This window comes from Thalassophryne amazonica, chromosome 16 (genome assembly GCF_902500255.1).
Source record: "Thalassophryne amazonica chromosome 16, fThaAma1.1, whole genome shotgun sequence".
Classification (NCBI taxonomy): Eukaryota; Metazoa; Chordata; class Actinopteri; order Batrachoidiformes; family Batrachoididae; genus Thalassophryne; species Thalassophryne amazonica.
The window spans coordinates 19,801,044-19,823,918 of NC_047118.1; the positions used below are offsets into that span (position 1 = coordinate 19,801,044).

A 22,875-nucleotide genomic window follows, 5' to 3' on the forward strand; every position below is an offset into this window, starting at 1 on the left:
CACCAGTGCTAGTGGAGTATAAAATTACGTGCACCGCTCGAATAATACGTGCACAAACTAGCACATGCACGTACTATTTCGAGCCCTGTATATACATACATACAACGAAAATTATCCTCTGCATTTAACCCATCCTAATTACAGTTAAACACAATCCAACCAGTAAGAGCAGTGGGTAGCCACAGTACAGCACCCGGGGACCAACTCCAGATGTAGAGACGCTGCCTTGGTCAGGGACAAGAGAGGAGTAGACCCTAAAGTAAATATATCAGTTATCATATCAATAACTAACCACAGTGGCTGGATTCTTGATATGGAAGTTTGATGAACAACAAACCCTTTTTAAAAATCCAAAATGATTTTTTTTTTTTTTTTTTTTTAAAGGTTCTCAAAAGACTTGCATTTTGCAATGGACAAAAACAACATGAACACCATCTTCTGTTGCTTAATTCATGATAACTGTGGATACTTGCCATGTGCTCTACATCCCGATCCCGCTCAAACATTTCTCACACCAAATTTCCTATTTTTAGGTGTGACCTTCGGTGATCTCTGTCAAGATCACAAAATTGTTATTTATTGATCACTGGGAAGTTTGTCCACAAAATTTGTGTGTGTATTTGTTGGTCTTTACTCCTTATGACCTACGTTTGAAGAAAATATAAGACTTACGCTGCCACAACCTGTCTGGAATGAAGGGAAAAAATATGCCTCTTAATATTAAATTACACAAGAGTGTAAATTGATATATTTAATTAAGGTCCTTTTCCCCCCACATAGTCACCACAGAAAATGTACTTAATGGAGAGAGAAAGCAGTGTAGTGACAGATGGTTGAGCATAGATGAAAGTGTCAAATTTTTACTTTGTAGTTATTGTCTTCATTTATAATTTATAGAACAAATGTGCTTGAAGGTCTGCATGGTCAGAGTTGTCATGGTTGCTTGGTGGCTTCCCTCAATCTCTTTTTCACACGTCTGGCACTCTTGTTTTTGACATCTACCTACTCCAGATAGTTTGTCCATACAGTACCACACTGTTCGTATCTCTTAGTGATTGATGTAAATGAAGTCAAAAAATATATCCAGTGACTTGGAAATACAGGTTAACTCTGTTAACCCACGCAAGTTGGGGTCCACAAAATCGGACCCCCGAGTTATCTGAAACCGCAACTTAAGGAGGTTGACCAAAAACAACTTAAAATCAGCTTTCCTTGCCATATAACAATACTTTCAACCATTTGAAGAATGATTCCTGTCTGGATGGTAATGATATCTTCATCTAGAGTGGGTTTGGGATCTTACAAAACCAACTTCGTCCTCGGGCTGGACAATTCAAAGTTTTTGGATGTGACTTTCCTCTTTAAAGCCTTTCCGTCGGTTGAGATTGGGCCAGAATTTACACATGTTCCCTCCTCTTGTGCCCGAGGCACGTGCCCACCCCTCCCAAAAACGGTCAAATCAAAATGGACTTTTATACAGTAGTCAAAATTTTCAAGGTACACAAATCGACCATGAGTAAAGCCAAACGCGACTTTTGACCGTAAGTAAATGGGGTTTACCTGTATATAGGGCTGCAGCTATCGATTATTTTATTAAGCCAGTATAAAGTGTTGACATTTTGCTGAAATGACGATGGGATGTGGCTTTCTGTTTTGTTTTCTCAAACTTGTAAAATTGAACTATTTTTAATTTTTTTTTTTTTTTTTTTAATGCATTTCAGCTGGAGGTTGAACATGCAAGCCTCGCATTCATTTAAAAAAAAATATAATTTAATTTAAGTTACCATGTTTGTGAAGTGTGTGTTGCCCAAAAAAGCAAAAATTAAAAAGCGAAACACTCAGTGCGAGTCTGAGGAAAACACAGAAGAAAGAGTGGACAGCAGCTGGCCGCCAGGTCAATAGTCGCTCACCACGTCAAGCGGGCCGTGTGTTTTTTAAAAATAGACAAAAACACTGCTTCACTTTAAATGCGCAGTCAGTCTATTTCAGATTATCATTGTGGACCGTCTTTCTCTTAAAAGGCTTTATTTTACTCTGTGTCACGTTGAAAAGCAGTAGCTTTTGTTGCTATTTTGATTAGCTGTTATGCTCTAGTCGTCTTCTGCTTTTTTTTTTTCTTTCTTTCTGGGGATGTTGCAGCGCCACACACAGGCCTGGCATATGTACTACAACATTAAATGAAGCTTTGAGGCACAGAATTTGCCTCAAACATTTTTTATAATCGAATTGAGTTACTCATCTAATCGTTTCCGCCGTACCTGTACATGTTTTCCCATCCCCTGGCTTGTTTGAAGAAAGCTGCTGTGATATTGTTAATTTACTGTCAATTCATTGTGTGCCATTTTATGTATGTATTCTTTTGTTTTATGATATCAAAGCACGTTGTTATTGTTTATTAGTGGATTCTATTAAATATTCTGAAACTATAAAATTTGTTTATTTGCATTTATTTTTGAACAGATTTTTAATTATGCACCTAAACATCAAGGGTGCCAGTAATTTGCACCAGGACTGTAAAAATGGTAGCAGACTTATACAGGTCTCTTTATATATTGATTTAATATTGTAGATTTTTAAAGCTCACACATATAGTGAAGTCTTCTTAGGGACTACGTCCTTCTGGGTGAGTTGTCTAATGGTTAGTTGTGCTTGCTAACTGTTGGCTTACAGTCCCTTTCAGACCTGTTGATGCACATTTGGAAGCTAACAGTAACTTATGGAACTTAATACTCCCACTCCAGGCAAATGAATCCCTCATTATTCTTTCTTTCTTGGCCTACAGTGTGTCATAGTTGCATGATGTTGTCAGTAAAGAAAATAAGGGGAAGTCCACAATAACTCACCTGATAAATAAAAAGCTCATGCTAGCCAATTCTAAACTCAATTCTTCTTCTCCTTTTTGCAATACAGACCAGGACATGAACCCTGAAGAGTTATTTTGGGGGGAGGGAGGTTTCAAGTGTGAAATTACCACCTGTGTTAGACTGATAATTTCCTGCATGTGTTCTCATTCAATATATCTGTCAGTTAACAAGATTCTTCATTAAATTTGACTGCTTCAAGGAAGGTAAAGTGGCAATTATGTGTTGTGCAAATGGCTTCCCTCAGAACATGACTCACTGTGAATGAGATAAGTCACATGTCCTGCAGCAGGGTGTTTATCTTCAGGCTGATTGTGCTGGTGTTCTTTTCAGGAGACCAAAAGACTAGTTGTGTCATACAGGTTTGGCTACAATCTTGTTTTTTTTTCCACCCCCCTCACAGAAAGTATTCTCTTGTCTACAGGTTATTTTTAGTGTACTATTTCTGCTTATGTATCCAGTGTTGCCCAAGCAGCATTTGTGTGTATGATGAATATGATGTCCCTGACTGGAGAGAACATTATGTCAAACTAGTAGTAGTACTGCATCATGGAACACACTGTCCCTTCTGCAGCCAAATGATGCTCTCTTCTCCAACCCTGTCCTGCTGCCCACCCACATCCCTAAACAGTCCCAGGTCCTGAGACAGAGTGGGAAGATAGATATTCACAAAAACGTAAAAAGGCCACACCAACTGTCCAAACTGTAATGGCCCCAGGGTACAGTGCAGTGCTGTAATTTGTTTTAAAAGAACATGTTTTGAATGATTTATTCTCAAACATTAGGAGTTTTTTGTAATTGGTGCAGAGGTAATAAATGATAAATGCTAGTAAGTGAAAAATAGTCTACCTTTATGGCACCCTGTGTCTGTAGTAGGTAGAATATTGGAATTTTTCTCTTTCTACAGCAATGACCTTTTTGAACATTATTTAATTTTCAACTGTTTACATAAACTGTTCTCTCATTGGCTGACTGACTCAAACAAACAGTGGCACCCTCTGACACAGTACAAAGCAGACTTACAAAAGAGACATTAACTTTCGTCTTGTTAGTGTCTCATCCTGATTGCTAAACATAGATAAATAGAATAAATAAATTAGGGCAATTTCTAGGCGATGCCTATATAGACAAAGATTTATTTGTTATACTGACGAGTGCTGTCGGACATGCTGATATTATTTTTACCTCACAAAATTGACGTTCCTGTGACCGGTCTCACAAGAGCCTCATTATAACATTTGAACTTTTACAAGAGTTTGAAGGTGCATAAGTAGCAGCATCACAAACGTAACTAAAGTATGTTATGTTAAAATTGAGCCAGCAACTGGTTCATCCATTTAGCTTGATTCAGGGGTTCACAGCTGTGGTCAGAATGCAGTGAGTGTCATGGTAGTTTTGGGATTTTAATGATGTCCTTGAACTGTTCTTTTACCAGGGTGGATTGATTGTACAGTATACATCATTAATTTAATGACTTTAACAAACAAGAATTGGGTGCACATGTTTGAATTTATTTTGGATCTTCTCTAATCCACACAGGGTCAGAATTATGCATGCAAACTCAAATATATACAAACATTCACTTTAATAAGCTGTCTTGAAGGTGACAAGGCTCAGGGCCTATTAACTGCTTGTTACTGATCATAAAATCGATGTGTTTGACAGCACTCATTAGACTGATCAATACTCAAAACAATGGGATAGTCCAAGGAACTCTGAAGATCTAATGAGACTTGTAGATTTACACAAGTTAGGAAGGTCTAGGAGCCATATGTAAACAACTGCAGATTTCAACCTCCTCAATTCAAACAGTTGTACGTAAGCTCAACCTCACATGAAAAGAAATTGGTTAGGATGTTCTGGAACATCCTAGAAACCACCAAGGCTCATTCCTGCTGTGAACTGGAAACTGCTGGAACACCAATGTCACTGTCCACAATGAAGTGAGTTTTACGTTGCCATGAACTGAGAGGGTGACAAACAAGAAAAAAAGCCCCTGCTCCAAAATCAACATCTTCAAGCTACACTGAAATTTGCAGCTGCCCACATGGACAAGCCAAATGCCTTCTAGAGAAATGTTTATGGTCAGATGAAACCAATATTAAGCTATTTGTGCACAATGACAGGAGGTATGTCTGGAGGAGTAAAGATGAGGCTTTCGAACCTAAGACCACTGTACTAACTGTCAAATGTGGTGGTAGCATCAGGCTTTGGGGCTGTTTCGCTGCCAGTGGTATTGGTGCAATGCACAAAGTGGTTTGAATGATGAAGAAGGAGGACAACCTCTGAATCCTTCGTCACCTCAGATCAATTGCTAGATGGTTGAAGTTTGGCCACAGTTGGGTGGTCCAGCAGGACAATGATCCCAAACACATCCAAACTGGTTGTGGGTTGGATAAAGCAGGCTAACATAGTAAGCTTCTGGAATGGCCTTCCCAAAGCCCTGACCTCAACCCTATTGAAAATTTGTGGTCTACATTCAAAGCGTGGTCCGTGCCAGGAAACCAACCAATTTAAATGAACTCTACCAATTCTGTCAAGAAGAGTGGTCAGCTATCCAGCCAGAATTATGACAGAAGCTTTTTGATGGCTACCAAAAGTGTCTGGTCGATGTGCAGCTTGCTAATTGCTAAACAAATATTAGAGTGTATGCACATATTTAAGAGTCATTACTGATGTATGCTGTACAGCCATTCCACCCTGACATAAAGAACAGTTCAAGGACCTTGTTAAAAGCCCAAAATGACTATGTAATTCATGCCTGTGATGAGTGTATGTAAACTTCCAACCACAACTCTTGTTTTGATGTAGTCATATTGATTACTTTAAAAGAATTTTTTAGTTTGTATGAGTTAAGTATTACACTCAGTCATTTCCATGTAATTTACAAAACAAACATATTTGGTAATTACAGCAATAAATTATATATGACCATAGGTTCCTTTCTCTCTTCAGAGAGTCCAGCGAGGAGTGCAATGGGATTGGCGGTGCTCTATCAGTGGAGTCTGTGTCGGGGCCAAGACTGAACTGGTGTTCTGCCAACACCACTGCCCCTGCTCCTGCTCCAGCTCCCGTGACGGGGCCCGAGCCTACGCCCATCCCTGTCAGAATGGGGGACGGGGTGGACACAGCGCAAATGTCGGGCAGCGGCAGCAGCAGCCAGGGGCAGGCCCAGAATCCTATAAACCCACCACCTCCAGAGTACATCAGTCCTGACAGGCCAAAACGCCAGACTAATCAGCTGCAGTACCTGCTCAAGGTGGTGCTGAAGTCTCTGTGGAAACATCAGTTTGCCTGGCCTTTCCAGTCGCCAGTGGATGCAGTCAAACTTAACCTTCCTGTAAGTACCTTTTTATGATGCTCTGAGTATGCAGTGCCACAGACGTTTTTAGAAGCTCTACGTAACTTGAAAAGTATCAGTAAATTTGGTTAAAATTTTCAGAAGGTAGATTCACAAACTCTAGTGCAAAAGTGAAGTCTCTGAGTTGTCAAACTCAGCCATTGGTATTAGAATAGGTGATGATAATTAGCTCATTCAGTTCTGAGTTAAATCTGTCTCAAGTAAACCACATCTGAGGAGATAAAAGCCCTCATTAATAGAACAGAGATAAAGTGATTCACTGTGGCAACAGGAGAAATAAAAGCCTGACCCACTCCAGCTATTTTTCCACAATCGAGTTCGAAATATTCATGAATGTGTATGTATGAGAATATATGTTGAAGAAAAAAGCAATACAATAACAGTATAAAATAACATGTGCTGCCGTAGCAGAATTGTAAACTATATGGTCCGGTGTGGTTTATTTAAAAAAAAAAAAAAAAAAAAAAATCACAAGTCTGTACATTTTCATGACAGTGGAGATGAGAAACACAACATTAAAGTGCTTTTTTTTGTTTGTTTTAAATAAACTTGGAGGGGCCTCATTTACTTTCAGCATGCATTTAAAATAGTCTGGTCACACCTTACGAATTATCATGATGGCATCACTACTTTGAGCTTTTCCTCATATCTTTGGCAATTAATTTTCAGGCTCCAAAGATAAAATACAATCAGCATTTATGCTCATATCAAGCAAATATCAATAAATGTCTTTATAAAACAGCTAAACGTCCTGACTAAATGGATGTTTCTTCAGTGCACAACAAAATACAAACAATGTAAAGAATTACAGCGAGATGGGTTTGCACTGGACTCACCTTTTTGTTGTACGACTGTCATTCACTTTGGGGAAATGTTCCACGTACGAAGAACTCCACAACTGAATTTGAGTATTCCCAACAGCAGGGTCTGAGCTGTGTTAATGGGCTCAGATCATCCGATCCATACGTGCTAATCCATCGTCAATTATTAAATAAGGAATGGGAATATTTCCAAACAGTAGACTCCACAATTTGTACATAGACTCGAATGAAATCCAGTCTATCGTCCAATCACGAAACAGAGTTGTCCCAAAAGCTTAGGCTAATATATTAGCAGAGGCTGATCATTTTCTACGTCTTCTCAAGAAGTACTATAAACAAGAAACAAAAGTAGTAGTAGTAATAGTGGTGAAGAATTAGATGAAGAAAAATGCCATCAACTGTGTCCTTAATGTTGCGAGATGACAGACTTTTGCCGTGATGGGAAATTCTGTTGGTATATCGATAACTGTACAATATGGCACATCCCTAAGATATAGATATGTCTATGATTTGGAGTGTTTAATTCTATAATTTCCTCAGACTGGGATGATACACTTAACTTCTGATATGATACTAAACTCCCTGCTCGCCTCCCTGCTCGTGCATCTTTAACCCCAGAACCGACTGTATGAAAAGTGGTAAACATAGTTTATTAGTGTTTGGCGGCTTTACTTAATAAACCGTTGTTGCATTCTGAATGCGCATGCTCAGCGGTGCGTAAATGTCACGCAACTAAGTGTGAACTCTCACCTCCGCTGTTGGCTTGGGGGGCAAAGCGTTAAGTGTATATTCGATTCAACACACGTCCGAGGAGTGGCTCTCCGGGGGCGCGAGCTAAGGAGGACCTGACACCCTCCAGATCCAAGACCAGCAGCCCCTCTGATATGGATACTTTGGTTTACGATAAATTCAGGAGGTGTCTGCTGAAAGAGCTGCTGGGGAGAGACAAGGGAAAGCCGAGCAGCCCCAAGACCTTCGAGTGCAGGGACAATGTCAGCGAGGTGAGGTCAAGTTCAGATGCATCGCTGCTTGCAGTGCATCTTTTACAGTTTCTAAATACCTGAAAAATACTAAATTGTTTTCTTTTCATGATGGCTGGAGCAGTACACTTGAATGTTTTCAACAAATGACTGGAGAGGTCACAGAGTCTTTTCCTACTGATCTTTAAGCGCCACAATTGTTTATCATGTCATAGTGCTCGACCATCTACCGTATGCTCCATGATGTGAAGCTCCACTCCACCATTTTTACGAATCCAGCGATTTAAAAAAAAACAAACAAAAAACAAAACAACAACAAAACTATGCACAGTGCATACAGGATTGCAGCTGCCAGTGCCAATGCTCCCAGCTAAATATTGTTTTATTGTTCTGATTGTCACATCTGGGACATGTTTAAGGAATATTGTCCACCCATCTTTGGAAAGTTACAGGCTTTTGCCACAATGTTATCCATAGATTCACCCATGTCTGTGTATCTTACACCGAGCGTGCATGTCTGATAACTGCTCACTTAACGCTTTGCACCCCAAAGCGTTCCACACGAGCGACTTCAGGAGTACTCAGTGCGCATGCGCCAAACAATGCAACAACGGTCCATTGGTATATCATAATGTGTGCCATGCAGGGAACAGTTTTCTGTCTTGGATTAATATTTTCTATGCTCGAGATGAAAATTGGACGTCATTTTGCGCCTCCCCTGCCACAGGGGGCTGATCTGACCAGAGCAGCCGAGCATGTGACCGAGACACTGCTCCATAATTTCCCCCGTCTCACCTCGGACCACCACACATTTGGCTTGCAAACAGTCAGCACATTTCAACTTTTAAATATACTCATGAAATCCCCCAAACTTAATTTTTGCACTCTCTGGCTGCCGCTCCTTTAAGTAAATAATCATCAGTGCTCAGTTTGATCTCTGGGGAAAAATCGTGCAGCCTGCCTTTATTTATTTATTGACACTGAGATGAAATCAAGTCTCAGATTAGGTCTACAATGTATTGTGCCCTCTGCCAAATGAAAGTGGTACTGCATTTCCACCTTTTTTCCACCATGAATTGATTGTGAATTATATTGACCAAGTGGTTACTGCACTTGGTTTCAGTGCAGAAGGTTCCTGGGTTCAAACCCCACCCCTGCCACATTTGTCCATGTAATGTAGAATTGCATCAGGAACGGCATCTGGCGTAAAACCTGTGCCAATTGGACACCACAGTCTTCTTTGAGGGCGGGCGCTAAAGAGGTAAAATATGACGCATATGGCGTAATTTCTCTACTTCCAGGGAAAAAAACATGACATTTTCTCTGTTTTTGGGCAAATTACACGCAAACAAAGTGAAAATACAAACAAAAAGTGACGATGCGGTAGGAAAGTGGACGTGTTGCAGTTTGTTTATGACCCGGAGCTCAAACATGTCGAGGCGAGCTACTCTGGTTAGCCATTTTTCCATGTTAAGTTATGCTGTGTATATATTGCACAACGGGACCGGCGGTCCCCATAAGTGGTCAAATCCTGCAATTTCACGAAGGGTTCAAATGAGACTGCGGTGCACTATTCAACATGCAGATCCACCTCTGATTTGCTGTGGCGCCATCAAGTGCAACAAGGGAGCAGCTGAAGAGACTTACTTTTTGGACTGAAAAATCCATACTCATATTGTAAAATTAATTATTGCTATATTGTGTCCTTTTTCCCATCTCCACTTTAATGCTGTGGAAAGACATCTTGGTCAAACACTTTCTGTTTCGTGGATGTGCTGTGATAGAAATATGAGCACAGTGTACGAGGTCTATTAGAAAAGTATCCGACCTTATTATTTTTTTCAAAAACCATATGGATTTGAATCACGTGTGATTGTGTCAGACAAGCTTGAACCCTTGTGCGCATGCGTGAGTTTTGCCACGCCTGTCGGTTGCGTCATTCGCCTGTGAGCAGGCTTTGAATGAGGAGTGGTCCAGCCCCTCGGCAGATTTTCATTGTGAGGAAATGGCGGAATGATTTGGGCTTTTTTTCCATCAGAATTTTTTCAGAAACTGTTAGAGACTGGCACCTGGAAACCATTCGAAAAATTTATCTGGCTTTCGGTGAAAATTTTACGGGCTTCACAGAGAATAAGGACTGTTACTACAGTTTTAAGGACGCTCGGCACGCCGCGCTCCGTGCCGCCATCGAGAGCCACAAACCACCGGATCATTTCTAAACGGATGGCTCTGTGGAGCCGGACCGTCGTGTGCACTTTCTCTGGTTATCACAAGAGCTGGACATCAACCATTTTCCGGCAGATTTCACTTTTAACAAGAGATTTTGTCATGGAAAGCCGAGTGGAGGCTTCGCGCATCACGACCGATTTGCTGATGGAGCGAGACAAAGGAACACCTCCGTTTTGGTCTCACAGGACGGCTTTGAGATGACGTTCAGACAACTGTCGGTGGTTTTTCCATCGAGTGATTATCCGAGAAATTGTGGAGAAATAGTATGAGGCTTCGTCACGGCGTTGCTTTGCGCCATGCGGCACCGCTGCGACGCGCGGAATTCCTCCGCACGTCTGTCTCAGTGTGCCGAAAAAGTGCTGATGTCCACGTCTTTTCTCAATTCCTGTGCTAGTCAGACGACGTCCCGGATAAAACACAGCGCCCAGTTTGGAAATGAACGGCACATTCCACTGTTACAGGAGTTTTTGTCATGGAAAGAGGAGCGGAGGCTTCACGCGTCGCGGCGGTGCCGCATGGCGCACAGCAACGCCGTGATGAAGCTTCACGGGACATGTTCTGGCATGTCCAGGCACATCCACAATTTCTCGGATAATCACTCGATGGAAAAACCACCGACAGCTGTATGAACGCCATCTCAAAGCCGTCCTGTGAGACCAAAACGGAGGTGTTCCTTTGTCTCGCTCCATCAGCAAATCGGTCGTGACGCGCGAAGCCTCCGCTCGGCTTTCCATGACAAAATCTCTTGTTAAAAGTGAAATCTGCCGGAAAATGGTTGATGTCCAGCTCTTGTGATAACCAGAGAAAGTGCACACGATGGTCCGGCTCCACAGAGCCATCCGTTTAGAAATGATATGGTGGTTTGTGGCTCTCGATGGCAGCACGGAGCGCGGCGCGCCGAACGTCCTTAAAGCTGTAGTAACAGTCCTTATTCTCTGTGAAGCCCGTAAAATTTTCACCGAAAGCCAGATAAATTTTTCTAATGGTTTCCAGCTGCCAGTCTCTAACAGTTTCTGAAAAAATTCTGATGGAAATAAAGCCCAAATCATTCCGCTATTTCCTGACAATGAAAATCCGCCGAGGGGGTGGACCACTCATCACTCAAAGCCTGCTCACAGGCGAATGTCGCAACCGACAGGCGTGGAAAAACTCACGCATGCGCACGAGGGTTCAAGCTTGTCTGACGCAATCACACGTGATTCAAATCCATATGGTTTTTGAAAAAATAATAAGGTCGGATACTTTTCTAATAGACCTCGTATACAGCCAATCACATATGGAAACCCTAGAACATACAGATCAAACTGATTACCGATTGGCCACTTGAGTTTTCAGTAGGTTGCCAGGTAGGGATCAGTTGAAGAATTATGCAGGGGTCAAAATTAAGAGATACTCTAATCATATTGAAAATTATTTGTCTGATCACAAAGATCCCAAAAAGGTATAGTTCTGACTATCTGTGACCGAATGTTATGGGGTAAACATGGCAAGAATGGTGACAAAGATCAATTTCAGTTTGTACTCGTATAGCGGTCAAAGGTTAAAATTGCTCTAATTTTGGTAAAAAAAAAAAAAAAAAAAAGTGATGCAAATTATTGGCTGTTAATAGGTTTTTAAAAAGGAATAATATGCACCATGTGTCATGCTTAGTAGTTATGTTACGGGGACCCTGTAATGGATATTATGGGGTCCCCATTATGTGACATATTGTGTTACCCCGTTAAACAGGGTAACACAAAACCAGTGTTTGTTTCACTCTGTCATCGGGATGTTTCTGCTTTTCCTAAAATGTACGTCACACACCAAGAAATGCAAGAATTGTCATTTTCTGGAAATGCACTTGCTAACTCACCATGCAAGAGGGCTAATTAGCAATAAAATTCATCAGCGAGTCAGCGACCACTAATTAAATTAGTACCACGTGTGGATAGACTTACAAGTTACAATCATGAATACTTTGTTGTGTTGCTAACTGAGGTGTTAAATAACATGTGATCAGTGGATACAAAGAAAACCTGCACCCTCTTGGCCTTTTCTGGTAACAGTTTGACACCTATGCCCTAGAATATATCAAATTAACTGATTAGTGCTTTAATTCTCAAAGCTTGATGGGTCTGTGACGTGTGAGCGCTAACAAAGTGTATAGTATGTTTTTTCAAAGCGAGAGTCACATTTCAGATAGTCCGACAGACTGTTGCCTTGGAAATATGCTCAGGGTCACTGATGTTGTATAGAAAACTGTTGTTGGTGCAGAAAAAATGGAGAGTATGTTAAGGAAAATCTTCAAGCAAATAGATTAGCTTCACAAAGTATGTGACTACACAACTGGGATCAGATAAAGTGTGTGTGTGTGTGTGTGTGTGTGTGTGTGTGTGTGTGTGTGTGTGTGTGTGTGTGTGTGTGTGTGTGTGTGTGTGTGTGTGTGTGTGTGTGTGTGTGTGTGTGTGTGTGTGTGTGTGTGTGTGTACACATGTGCACATGCATAACTGGAAATGACTAGATAACTAAAAAATAAAAAAATAAAACTGGAAACTTTTGGTTTCCTTCAACTCTGTCAGATGAGTTTTTCAAAATTATTTTTCTGAAAAAAAAAAAAAATAAATAATAATAATAAAAAATTCATCATCAGGACTGTTGCTGCTTCATGTTCTTCTACCCAAATTTTTGAGCTTGAATTCACTTTCATGCAATACAATAAAATGCCCTAAAAAGATACCCGAGCACCTGTTAAAATATTTTTTGCAATTAGTCTATAAAGCCACTGTTGCAGAGTTTAGTTTGTATTTATCAATAAAAGTCAGGCTCCTTGATTAGCTGGATTACATTACCAGCAGGAAGAGTGAAACACTTCTGGCATTTCTCTGCCATACTTATATGCTCTATTGACGTTGGCAATGTACCCACCAGTGATAATACAGATTTTTATTTATTTATTTTTGCATAACTTATTTACCCATATGTAATTATTTCAGGACTACTACACAATAATAAAAAATCCTATGGACATGGGAACAATCAAGAAAAGGCTTGAGTACAGTTACTACCGGAATGCCCAAGAATGTATCCAAGACTTCAACACAATGTTTACCAACTGCTACATATACAACAAGGTAATGTAGCTGTCTACTGGAGTGATTGAAGGTGCTGGAGACTGTGATATGCTTCTGCTTTGCTGAGAGATGTTTGTCTCCCCCTGCAGCCTGGAGATGACATAGTCTTAATGGCCAAGGCACTAGAGAAGCTGTTCCTTCAAAAGGTCTCTGAAATGCCTGAGGAAGAAACTGAGATTGTTGTCATGACAGGGAAAGGACGAGGCCGTGGCCGGAGAGACGGAGGTTTGTGATTTTACTCGTTCACGCCACTATTTGCTATCAGCTTGGTGTTGTGGAGCCACCTTCCTTCAGCATTGCACTGTATTAACTACAGTTGTCTGTATCTCCAGGGTCGAACTTGAAACCAGGGCCCATTGTTGACTCATCATCTACAATTCCTCAGACACGTGGTCTTTCCAACCTCTCAGCAGTACCACAGACCAGAGGACCAGTGCAGGGCCCGCCTACACTACCTCCCCAGCCTTTGATGCAGGCCCTGCCGTCCCATGTGCCTCCAATACCCAGCCATGCCCCACAGCTCGGACCTCCTTATTCACTGGGCCAATTGGACTGCAGCCCTCAAGTTCCCATCATCACTTCTGTGCCTCCCCCTGCTCAGACGTCCCTTCCCCCAGCATCAATCCAGAGCGCTGTACCCATGATGCAGAACCCTGTAACTATGACCAAAGTAAGTGCAACTGACAAATTTGCATGGGTGTTTTAGGGCCATGAGATGGGATTACGTTTTGGCATTGCATGTAATCACTTATTTTCCTACCATTCTCCCCATTTTTATGCTTTCTTAATGTTCTTTGCTATCCAGCAAAGAAAGAGCCAGAAAAGAAAAGCAGACACTACAACGCCCACAGCAAATGACCAGCTGAATGAGTCTTCGCCAGCAGAGTCCAAATCTGGAAAGACATTACCCCGGCGAGAGAGTGCCCGGCCCAACAAAATAATGAAGGAGGCTCCAGACTCCCAGCATCATATTGGCATGGGGATAGCATTGAGTGCATCAAGTGGAGGTCATAGCCCTAAACCACAGGATCAGCTGGGCTATTGTGCTAGCTTGGTTCGGGAAATGCTGTCAAAGAAGCATACATCTTATGCCTGGCCGTTCTACAAACCAGTAGATGTTGATGCGCTGGGACTACATGATTACCATGAAATCATCAAACATCCCATGGACCTCAGCACCATCAAGGTGTGTTTAACACAGCATGGTTTAGCAAGAGGCACCCTTGTACCTGGCAGTAGGGATTTGTGGTACAGCAAGTAATTCATATCATTGATTTGTTGGTAGGCCAAACTTGAGAACAGAGAATATCGGGAACCCCAGGAGTTTGCTGCAGATGTAAGATTAATGTTTTCCAACTGCTACAAATATAACCCACCAGACCACGAGGTAGTGGCTATGGCACGGAAACTGCAGGTAAACACACTCTCACATGTTGTCAGTCATGTAGATTATATATATATATATATATATATATATATATATATATATATATATTTGTAGTTTCAGACGTCCTGACACTTATGCTCCAGTCCAACTTATACACAGAAAAATCACATGTTATATATTTATGTTGTTCAATAATATGTCACATCCTCAATCACTGAAATTAATCAAGAAAGAGATCTATGTGGACAAGAGCATGGAGTACATTGAAACCGAAATCCTGCTGGATTTGTGTAGGGACAACTGTTGTGAATAAGAGTTGTCAGTCATGCACAGCAACTAATTATAAGTTAAAGGATGGATGTAGAAGTTAAAGGATTACTATAGAAACGAAGGAGGGGTCGGCACACTTGGGCCAAGTGTTTAAAGTGCATATCACTAGTACATAAAATGTCAAATAAGCTGACTATTCTAAATAAATAAAGAATTATGAAAATATTGATGTATTTTGTTTTATTTTTGGTGCTATATGCCCAGAGAAATTGAGTCATAAACATGGGGAAATCAGTATGATTTCACCTGCTTCTGATAAAAGCTCAGAAACCTCAAGCTGTGAGGAATATGAATTTTGATGACATCATCTCAGGTCCTGACCCTAAAATGAATAGCGGAAAACTTTTTTTTTACCGTGTGAAATCAGTGGGATTTTGTTTTGTTTTGTTTTTGTGGACTTTGACAATGAATACCTCAAAATTGTTAAAATCTGTGTGTTGCAAGGATATTTAGTCACGACTGGTGTTGCTTATTAGGTGGACAGATTTTCCAGAGATAATATTTTGAGGAGGAAAGTGAGAGGTTTTTTTATTGTATATTTTGGACATAAGTGAAGCCCAGCATAGCATGAGAATGGTCTTCAGAACATGGATCTAACCACAGATTTTATCCTTTCCTTTTGTGTGGCCAGAAGAAAATTCTTAACAAAGCATGTTTTCTCTCACACGTTGCGCTGCACCATTCTAAGCTGATAGCAAGACAGTTTTCCTGTGGACAGAAAAAGACAGTAGTGCCACAGAGTGGAACAATAATTCTACATGGCTCTGTGTGAACACAACAGGAGTGAAATAAAAGGCATGTATGTAATCATTATTATTCAGTCTTTGTTGTGAAAGTGTAGTGACACAGACCCACAACAGGGGGCGCAAATGAACGGTCAATAGATGAGCCAAAAAGTAACAATTTAATGTTGTGAAATGTGCACAACGAATATACAGACAATCTCAGAATATGATTACAGTCAAATTACAAAGGTGACATGTGGGCAGGCTCGAGGATAGAAGACGTCTGTCCTGAGAAGAGCCGGAACCACACGATTTCCGCCACCACCGAACCTGGTGAATACTGGAGCCGCCAAGTCCCGAATTCCCAGGTGATCACCGTCCCCGACTGTCGGATCTGGTACTGCTGGCGAGAACAAATACAGTCAAGTGTGGGTGTGTGTACACCCAGTAACAACAACGGTGGGAATGCCACCTCCACCTCTCACTCAATATGTGATGAGTACCGCAGTGATTTGGTTGTGAGACCTGGACACTGACCAGTGATCTAAGAGGACTAGACTAGATGCCTTTAGTACTCTCTCTCCAGAAAATCCTCAGGCACATATGAGGCCTGTTGCATGCATTATGAGGCCATGTCTGCTGCAAAAGGCCTGATCCATCATGGAGTTGCCTTGTTCCTGAGGATCCCAGTGACTGGTCCAGGCCAAAGGGCCATTCACATAACACCTGCCGGATGCATTGTTATTTCTGTTGAGATAAGACTATAGTTTAGACTTAGCTGTTGGTAGCTACCCAAAGTAGTTTTCTATGTTTATTTTCACTTTTCTGCTCTGGGTGTGAAATGTTTAGTTATTCCTCGGCCTCCTTTAGCAGTAACGGTACTTGTAATAAGTGTAGCTTATTCGTAGCTTTGGAGGCCAGGCTGGGCGAATTGGAGACTCGGCTCCGCACCGTGGAAAATTCTACAGTTAGCCAGGCCCCTGTAGTCGGTGCAGACCAAGGTAGCTTAACCGCCGTTAGTTCCCCCCTGGCAGATCCCGAGCAGCCGGGAAAGCAGGCTGACTGGGTGACTGTGAGGAGGAAGCGTAGCCCTAAACAGAAGCCCCGTGTACACCGTCAACCCGTTCACATCTCTAACCGTTTTTCCCCACTCGACGACACACCCGCCGAGGATCAAACTCTGGTTATTGGCGACTCTGTTTTGAGAAATGTGAAGTTAGCGACACCAGCAACCATAGTCAATTGTCTTCCGGGGGCCAGAGCAGGCGACATTGAAGGAAATTTGAAACTGCTGGCTAAGGCTAAGCGTAAATTTGGTAAGATTGTAATTCACGTCGGCAGTAATGACACCCGGTTACGCCAATCGGAGGTCACTAAAATTAACATTAAATCGGTGTGTAACTTTGCAAAAACAATGTCGGACTCTGTAGTTTTCTCTGGGCCCCTCCCCAATCGGACCGGGAGTGACATGTTTAGCCGCATGTTCTCCTTGAATTGCTGGCTGTCTGAGTGGTGTCCAAAAAATGAGGTGGGCTTCATAGATAATTGGCAAAGCTTCTGGGGAAAACCTGGTCTTGTTAGGAGAGACGGCATCCATCCCACTTTGGATGGAGCAGCTCTCATTTCTAGAAATCTGGCCAATTTTCTTAAATCCTCCAAACCGTGACTATCCAGGGTTGGGACCAGGAAGCAGAGTTGTAGTCTTACACACCTCTCTGCAGCTTCTCTCCCCCTGCCATCCCCTCATTACCCCATCCCCGTAGAGACGGTGCCTGCTCCCAGACTACCAATAACCAGCAAAAATCTATTTAATCATAAAAATTCAAAAAGAAAAAATAATATAGCACCTTCAACTGCACCACAGACTAAAACAGTTAAATGTGGTCTATTAAACATTAGGTCTCTCTCTTCTAAGTCCCTGTTGGTAAATGATATAATAATTGATCAACATATTGATTTATTCTGCCTAACAGAAACCTGGTTACAGCAGGATGAATATGTTAGTTTAAATGAGTCAACACCCCCGAGTCACACTAACTGTCAGAATGCTCGTAGCACGGGCCTGGGCGGAGGATTAGCAGCAATCTTCCATTCCAGCTTATTAATTAATCAAAAACCCAGACAGAGCTTTAATTCATTTGAAAGCTTGTCTCTTAGTCTTGTCCATCCAAATTGGAAGTCCCAAAAACCAGTTTTATTTGTTATTATCTATCGTCCACCTGGTCGTTACTGTGAGTTTCTCTGTGAATTTTCAGACCTTTTGTCTGACTTAGTGCTTAGCTCAGATAAGATAATTATAGTGGGCGATTTTAACATCCACACAGATGCTGAGAATGACAGCCTCAACACTGCATTTAATCTATTATTAGACTCTATTGGCTTTGCTCAAAAAGTAAATGAGTCCACCCACCACTTTAATCATATCTTAGATCTTGTTCTGACTTATGGTATGGAAATAGAAGACTTAACAGTATTCCCTGAAAACTCCCTTCTGTCTGATCATTTCTTAATAACATTTACATTTACTCTGATGGACTACCCAGCAGTGGGGAATAAGTTTCATTACACTAGAAGTCTTTCAGAAAGCGCTGTAACTAGGTTTAAGGATATGATTCCTTCTTTATGTTCTCTAATGCCATATAACAACACAGTGCAGAGTAGCTACCTAAACTCTGTAAGGGAGATAGAGTATCTCGTCAATAGTTTTACATCCTCATTGAAGACAACTTTGGATGCTGTAGCTCCTCTGAAAAAGAGAGCTTTAAATCAGAAGTGTCTGACTCCGTGGTATAACTCACAAACTCGTAGCTTAAAGCAGATAACCCGTAAGTTGGAGAGGAAATGGCGTCTCACTAATTTAGAAGATCTTCACTTAGCCTGGAAAAAGAGTCTGTTGCTCTATAAAAAAGCCCTCCGTAAAGCTAGGACATCTTTCTACTCATCACTAATTGAAGAAAATAAGAACAACCCCAGGTTTCTTTTCAGCACTGTAGCCAGGCTGACAAAGAGTCAGAGCTCTATTGAGCTGAGTATTCCATTAACTTTAACTAGTAATGACTTCATGACTTTCTTTGCTAACAAAATTTTAACTATTAGAGAAAAAATTACTCATAACCATCCCAAAGACGTATCGTTATCTTTGGCTGCTTTCAGTGATGCCGGTATTTGGTTAGACTCTTTCTCTCCGATTGTTCTGTCTGAGTTATTTTCATTAGTTACTTCATCCAAACCATCAACGTTTATTAGACCCCATTCCTACCAGGCTGCTCAAGGAAGCCCTACCATTATTTAATGCTTCGATCTTAAATATGATCAATCTATCTTTGTTAGTTGGCTATGTACCACAGGCTTTTAAGGTGGCAGTAATTAAACCATTACTTAAAAAGCCATCACTTGACCCAGCTATCTTAGCTAATTATAGGCCAATCTCCAACCTTCCTTTTCTCTCAAAAATTCTTGAAAGGGTAGTTGTAAAACAGCTAACTGATCATCTGCAGAGGAATGGTCTATTTGAAGAGTTTCAGTCAGGTTTTAGAATTCATCATAGTACAGAAACAGCATTAGTGAAGGTTACAAATTATCTTCTTATGGCCTTGGACAGTGGACTCATCTCTGTGCTTGTTCTGTTAGACCTCAGTGCTGCTTTTGATACTGTTGACCATAAAATTTTATTACAGAGATTAGAGCATGCCATAGGTATTAAAGGCACTGCGCTGCGGTGGTTTGAATCATATTTGTCTAATAGATTACAATTTGTTCATGTAAATGGGGAATCTTCTTCACAGACTAAAGTTAATTATGGAGTTCCACAAGGTTCTATGCTAGGACCAATTTTATTCACTTTATATATGCTTCCCTTAGGCAGTATTATTAGACGGTATTGCTTAAATTTTCATTGTTACGCAGATGATACCCAGCTTTATCTATCCATGAAGCCAGAGGACACACACCAATTAGCTAAACTGTAGGATTGTCTTACAGACATAAAGACATGGATGACCTCTAATTTCCTGCTTTTAAACTCAGATAAAACTGAAGTTATTGTACTTGGCCCCACAAATCTTAGAAACATGGTGTCTAACCAGATCCTTACTCTGGATGGCATTACCCTGACCTCTAGTAATACTGTGAGAAATCTTGGAGTCATTTTTGATCAGGATATGTCATTCAAAGCGCATATTAAACAAATATGTAGGACTGCTTTTTTGCATTTACGCAATATCTCTAAAATCAGAAAGGTCTTGTCTCAGAGTGATGCTGAAAAACTAATTCATGCATTTATTTCCTCTAGGCTGGACTATTGTAATTCATTATTATCAGGTTGTCCTAAAAGTTCCCTAAAAAGCCTTCAGTTAATTCAAAATGCTGCAGCTAGAGTACTGACGGGGACTAGAAGGAGAGAGCATATCTCACCTATATTGGCCTCTCTTCATTGGCTTCCTGTTAATTCTAGAATAGAATTTAAAATTCTTCTTCTTACTTGTAAGGTTTTGAATAATCAGGTCCCATCTTATCTTAGGGACCTCGTAGTACCATATCACCCCAATAGAGCGCTTCGCTCTCAGACTGCAGGCTTACTTGTAGTTCCTAGGGTTTGTAAGAGTAGAATGGGAGGCAGAGCCTTCAGCTTTCAGGCTCCTCTCCTGTGGAACCAGCTCCCAATTCAGATCAGGGAGACAGACACCCTCTCTACTTTTAAGATTAGGCTTAAAACTTTCCTTTTTGCTAAAGCTTATAGTTAGGGCTGGATCAGGTGACCCTGAACCATCCCTTAGTTATGCTGCTATAGACGTAGACTGCTGGGGGGTTCCCATGATGCACTGTTTCTTTCTCTTTTTGCTCTGTATGCACCACTCTGCATTTAATCATTAGTGATCGATCTCTGCTCCCCTCCACAGCATGTCTTTTTCCTGGTTCTCTCCCTCAGCCCCAACCAGTCCCAGCAGAAGACTGCCCCTCCCTGAGCCTGGTTCTGCTGGAGGTTTCTTCCTGTTAAAAGGGAGTTTTTCCTTCCCACTGTAGCCAAGTGCTTGCTCACAGGGGGTCGTTTTGACCGTTGGGGTTTTACATAATTATTGTATGGCCTTGCCTTACAATATAAAGCGCCTTGGGGCAACTGTTTGTTGTGATTTGGCGCTATATAAAAAAAATTGATTGATTGATTGATATGTTTAATTTGTAATACATTTGATAGAAAATAATATGTATGATTTGAACAGAACTCTTAGAATCATCATACAGATGAGGACAAAATTATTAGCCCCGCTATGAAATCTGTTTTCTACAAATTTCTATTTTCTTCAAAATTGACGCACTTACTTTCCCTTTCGTATGGTTAGCATACTGGCATAGTACGTTACTATGCTTTTCACCCTTTAAAATTCATTTTATTAGGAAACGAAGTGGGCTGCGACCTCAACTATATCTAAAGTCTGGGTCTTTTAGTGAATCTTAGGGCTAGTGGCCTGCGATCACCTTAGTGTTTCTTTTGTTTTTCTTGCTGCTTAATGCTGACAAATTATATTGTATTTGCTGCCTTTCTGATGTCTGTCTGATTCTGATTTTTTTTTTTTTCTCTCTCTCTCTCTCTCTCTCTATTTGAGGTGCAGCTTCATCCAGAGATGGGAGTGGTGTCTACTTCTGCATCCCTCCCTTCCTGTGCACCGGCAGAATTTCCTGTATATTCGTTTTGTCAATTGTTTTGTCATTTGTGTCTGTAGCATGGCCCAAGCAGAGGGTCACCCCTCTGAGTCTGGTCTGCTTGAGGTTTCTTCCTCAGATCATCAAAGGGAGTTTTTCCTTACCACTGTAATCTGTGTGCTTCCTCTGGGGATTGGTAAGGTTAGACCGTACTTGTGTGAAGTGTCTTGAGGCAACTTTGTTTTGATTTGGTGCTATATACATGAAATGAATTAAATAAATTCAATTAAATATACCTTGGGCGTCAGTTCACTCCGCAGATTTTTAGTTGGATTCAAGTCACTTTGGTCTTCTGAAGGTAGTCCTTCACCAGAAGTGACGTATGTTTTTGGGTTGTCGTGTTGGAAGACAAAGTGACGACCCAGTTTTGCTGTTGACTGCTTGAGGTTTTCTTTCATCACATGTCCTCCTTTCTTCATGATTCCAGATTCACTGAAGCATCCCCAAAGCAAATATTCCCACCACCATGGTTCACTTTGGAGATGGTGTTTTTTGGGTTACACACCTCTCCCATCTTCCTTCAAAACATAAGCAGTGTCACTGTGGCCAAAGAGCTCTAGTTTTGTCTCATCTGACCAAAGGACACGCTTCCAGTATGCATAATCTTTCTCCAGATTGTCCTTAGCCTACTTCAACTGGGTTGAAGGTCTCTTTTCTTGGTCTGCACCCTCGCAGTCCATTCCTGTCCAGGGCTCTGCACAAAATGTATATACCATTGGAAAGTGTGACCTTTCAACTTTCATTTCATGCAAAAATTATTCAAATCGGACATATATTGGACATTTCACTAGTGCCTGACATCATATACGCACAAACCAGGTAGAACGTACCAATGAGTACAGTCTGCTTCCTGTATCTTTGAGGCTTGTTCCAGATCAGAGGGTTTGCCTTCATACAAACCCCCATGTCGAAGCTTGTAATGACATGCTTATGACCTACTTCACATGTGGCCTCTTTGTGCTACTCGCACACATTCTTTGTCAGTTTTATATTCTGTAATAGGGTGGTTATTTTTGTAATCTAGACATCCTAATCTTTCTAATGACACAACATTTCTAGTGGGGGGGGGTGCACGTGGGACCCTGCTGGCCCATGGCCTGCTAATGATTGTCTTCTTTGAGACTACAGTTCCTGACATGACTAAGTCATTCAGTAGTGTCTTGGCAGTTGTTCTGGGGCCTTTAGACAGAGTCTTTGAAATCGTTTGTTTCCTAACTCTGCCAGGCTTGTTTTGTACTGTGCAGGTACATTGGAAGATAACCCTCAGTTTTAACTTGATTTTACAAGCTACAACCCCTGGCAAAAATTATGGAATCACCGGCCTTGGAGGATGTTCAGTCAGTTGTTTAATTTTGTAGAAAAAAAAACAGA

At 41.2% G+C, this 22,875-nt stretch overlaps 1 protein-coding gene across 6 annotated transcripts in view; it reads left to right on the top strand.

The window, feature by feature from the left end:
- Nucleotides 1–22,875, top strand: part of brd4 (bromodomain containing 4) — a 70,505-nt gene that overhangs the window by 26,788 nt on the left and 20,842 nt on the right. For all 6 annotated transcript variants that reach the window (XM_034189792.1, XM_034189789.1, XM_034189788.1 and 3 more), the window contains exons 2-7: nt 5,817–6,201; nt 13,225–13,362; nt 13,452–13,587; nt 13,695–14,032; nt 14,168–14,548; nt 14,648–14,776. In XM_034189792.1, coding sequence (XP_034045683.1) covers nt 5,971–6,201; nt 13,225–13,362; nt 13,452–13,587; nt 13,695–14,032; nt 14,168–14,548; nt 14,648–14,776 — 1,353 coding nt within the window. In that variant the 5' untranslated portion in view covers nt 5,817–5,970. The remainder of the gene's footprint in view (nt 1–5,816; nt 6,202–13,224; nt 13,363–13,451; nt 13,588–13,694; nt 14,033–14,167; nt 14,549–14,647; nt 14,777–22,875) is intronic.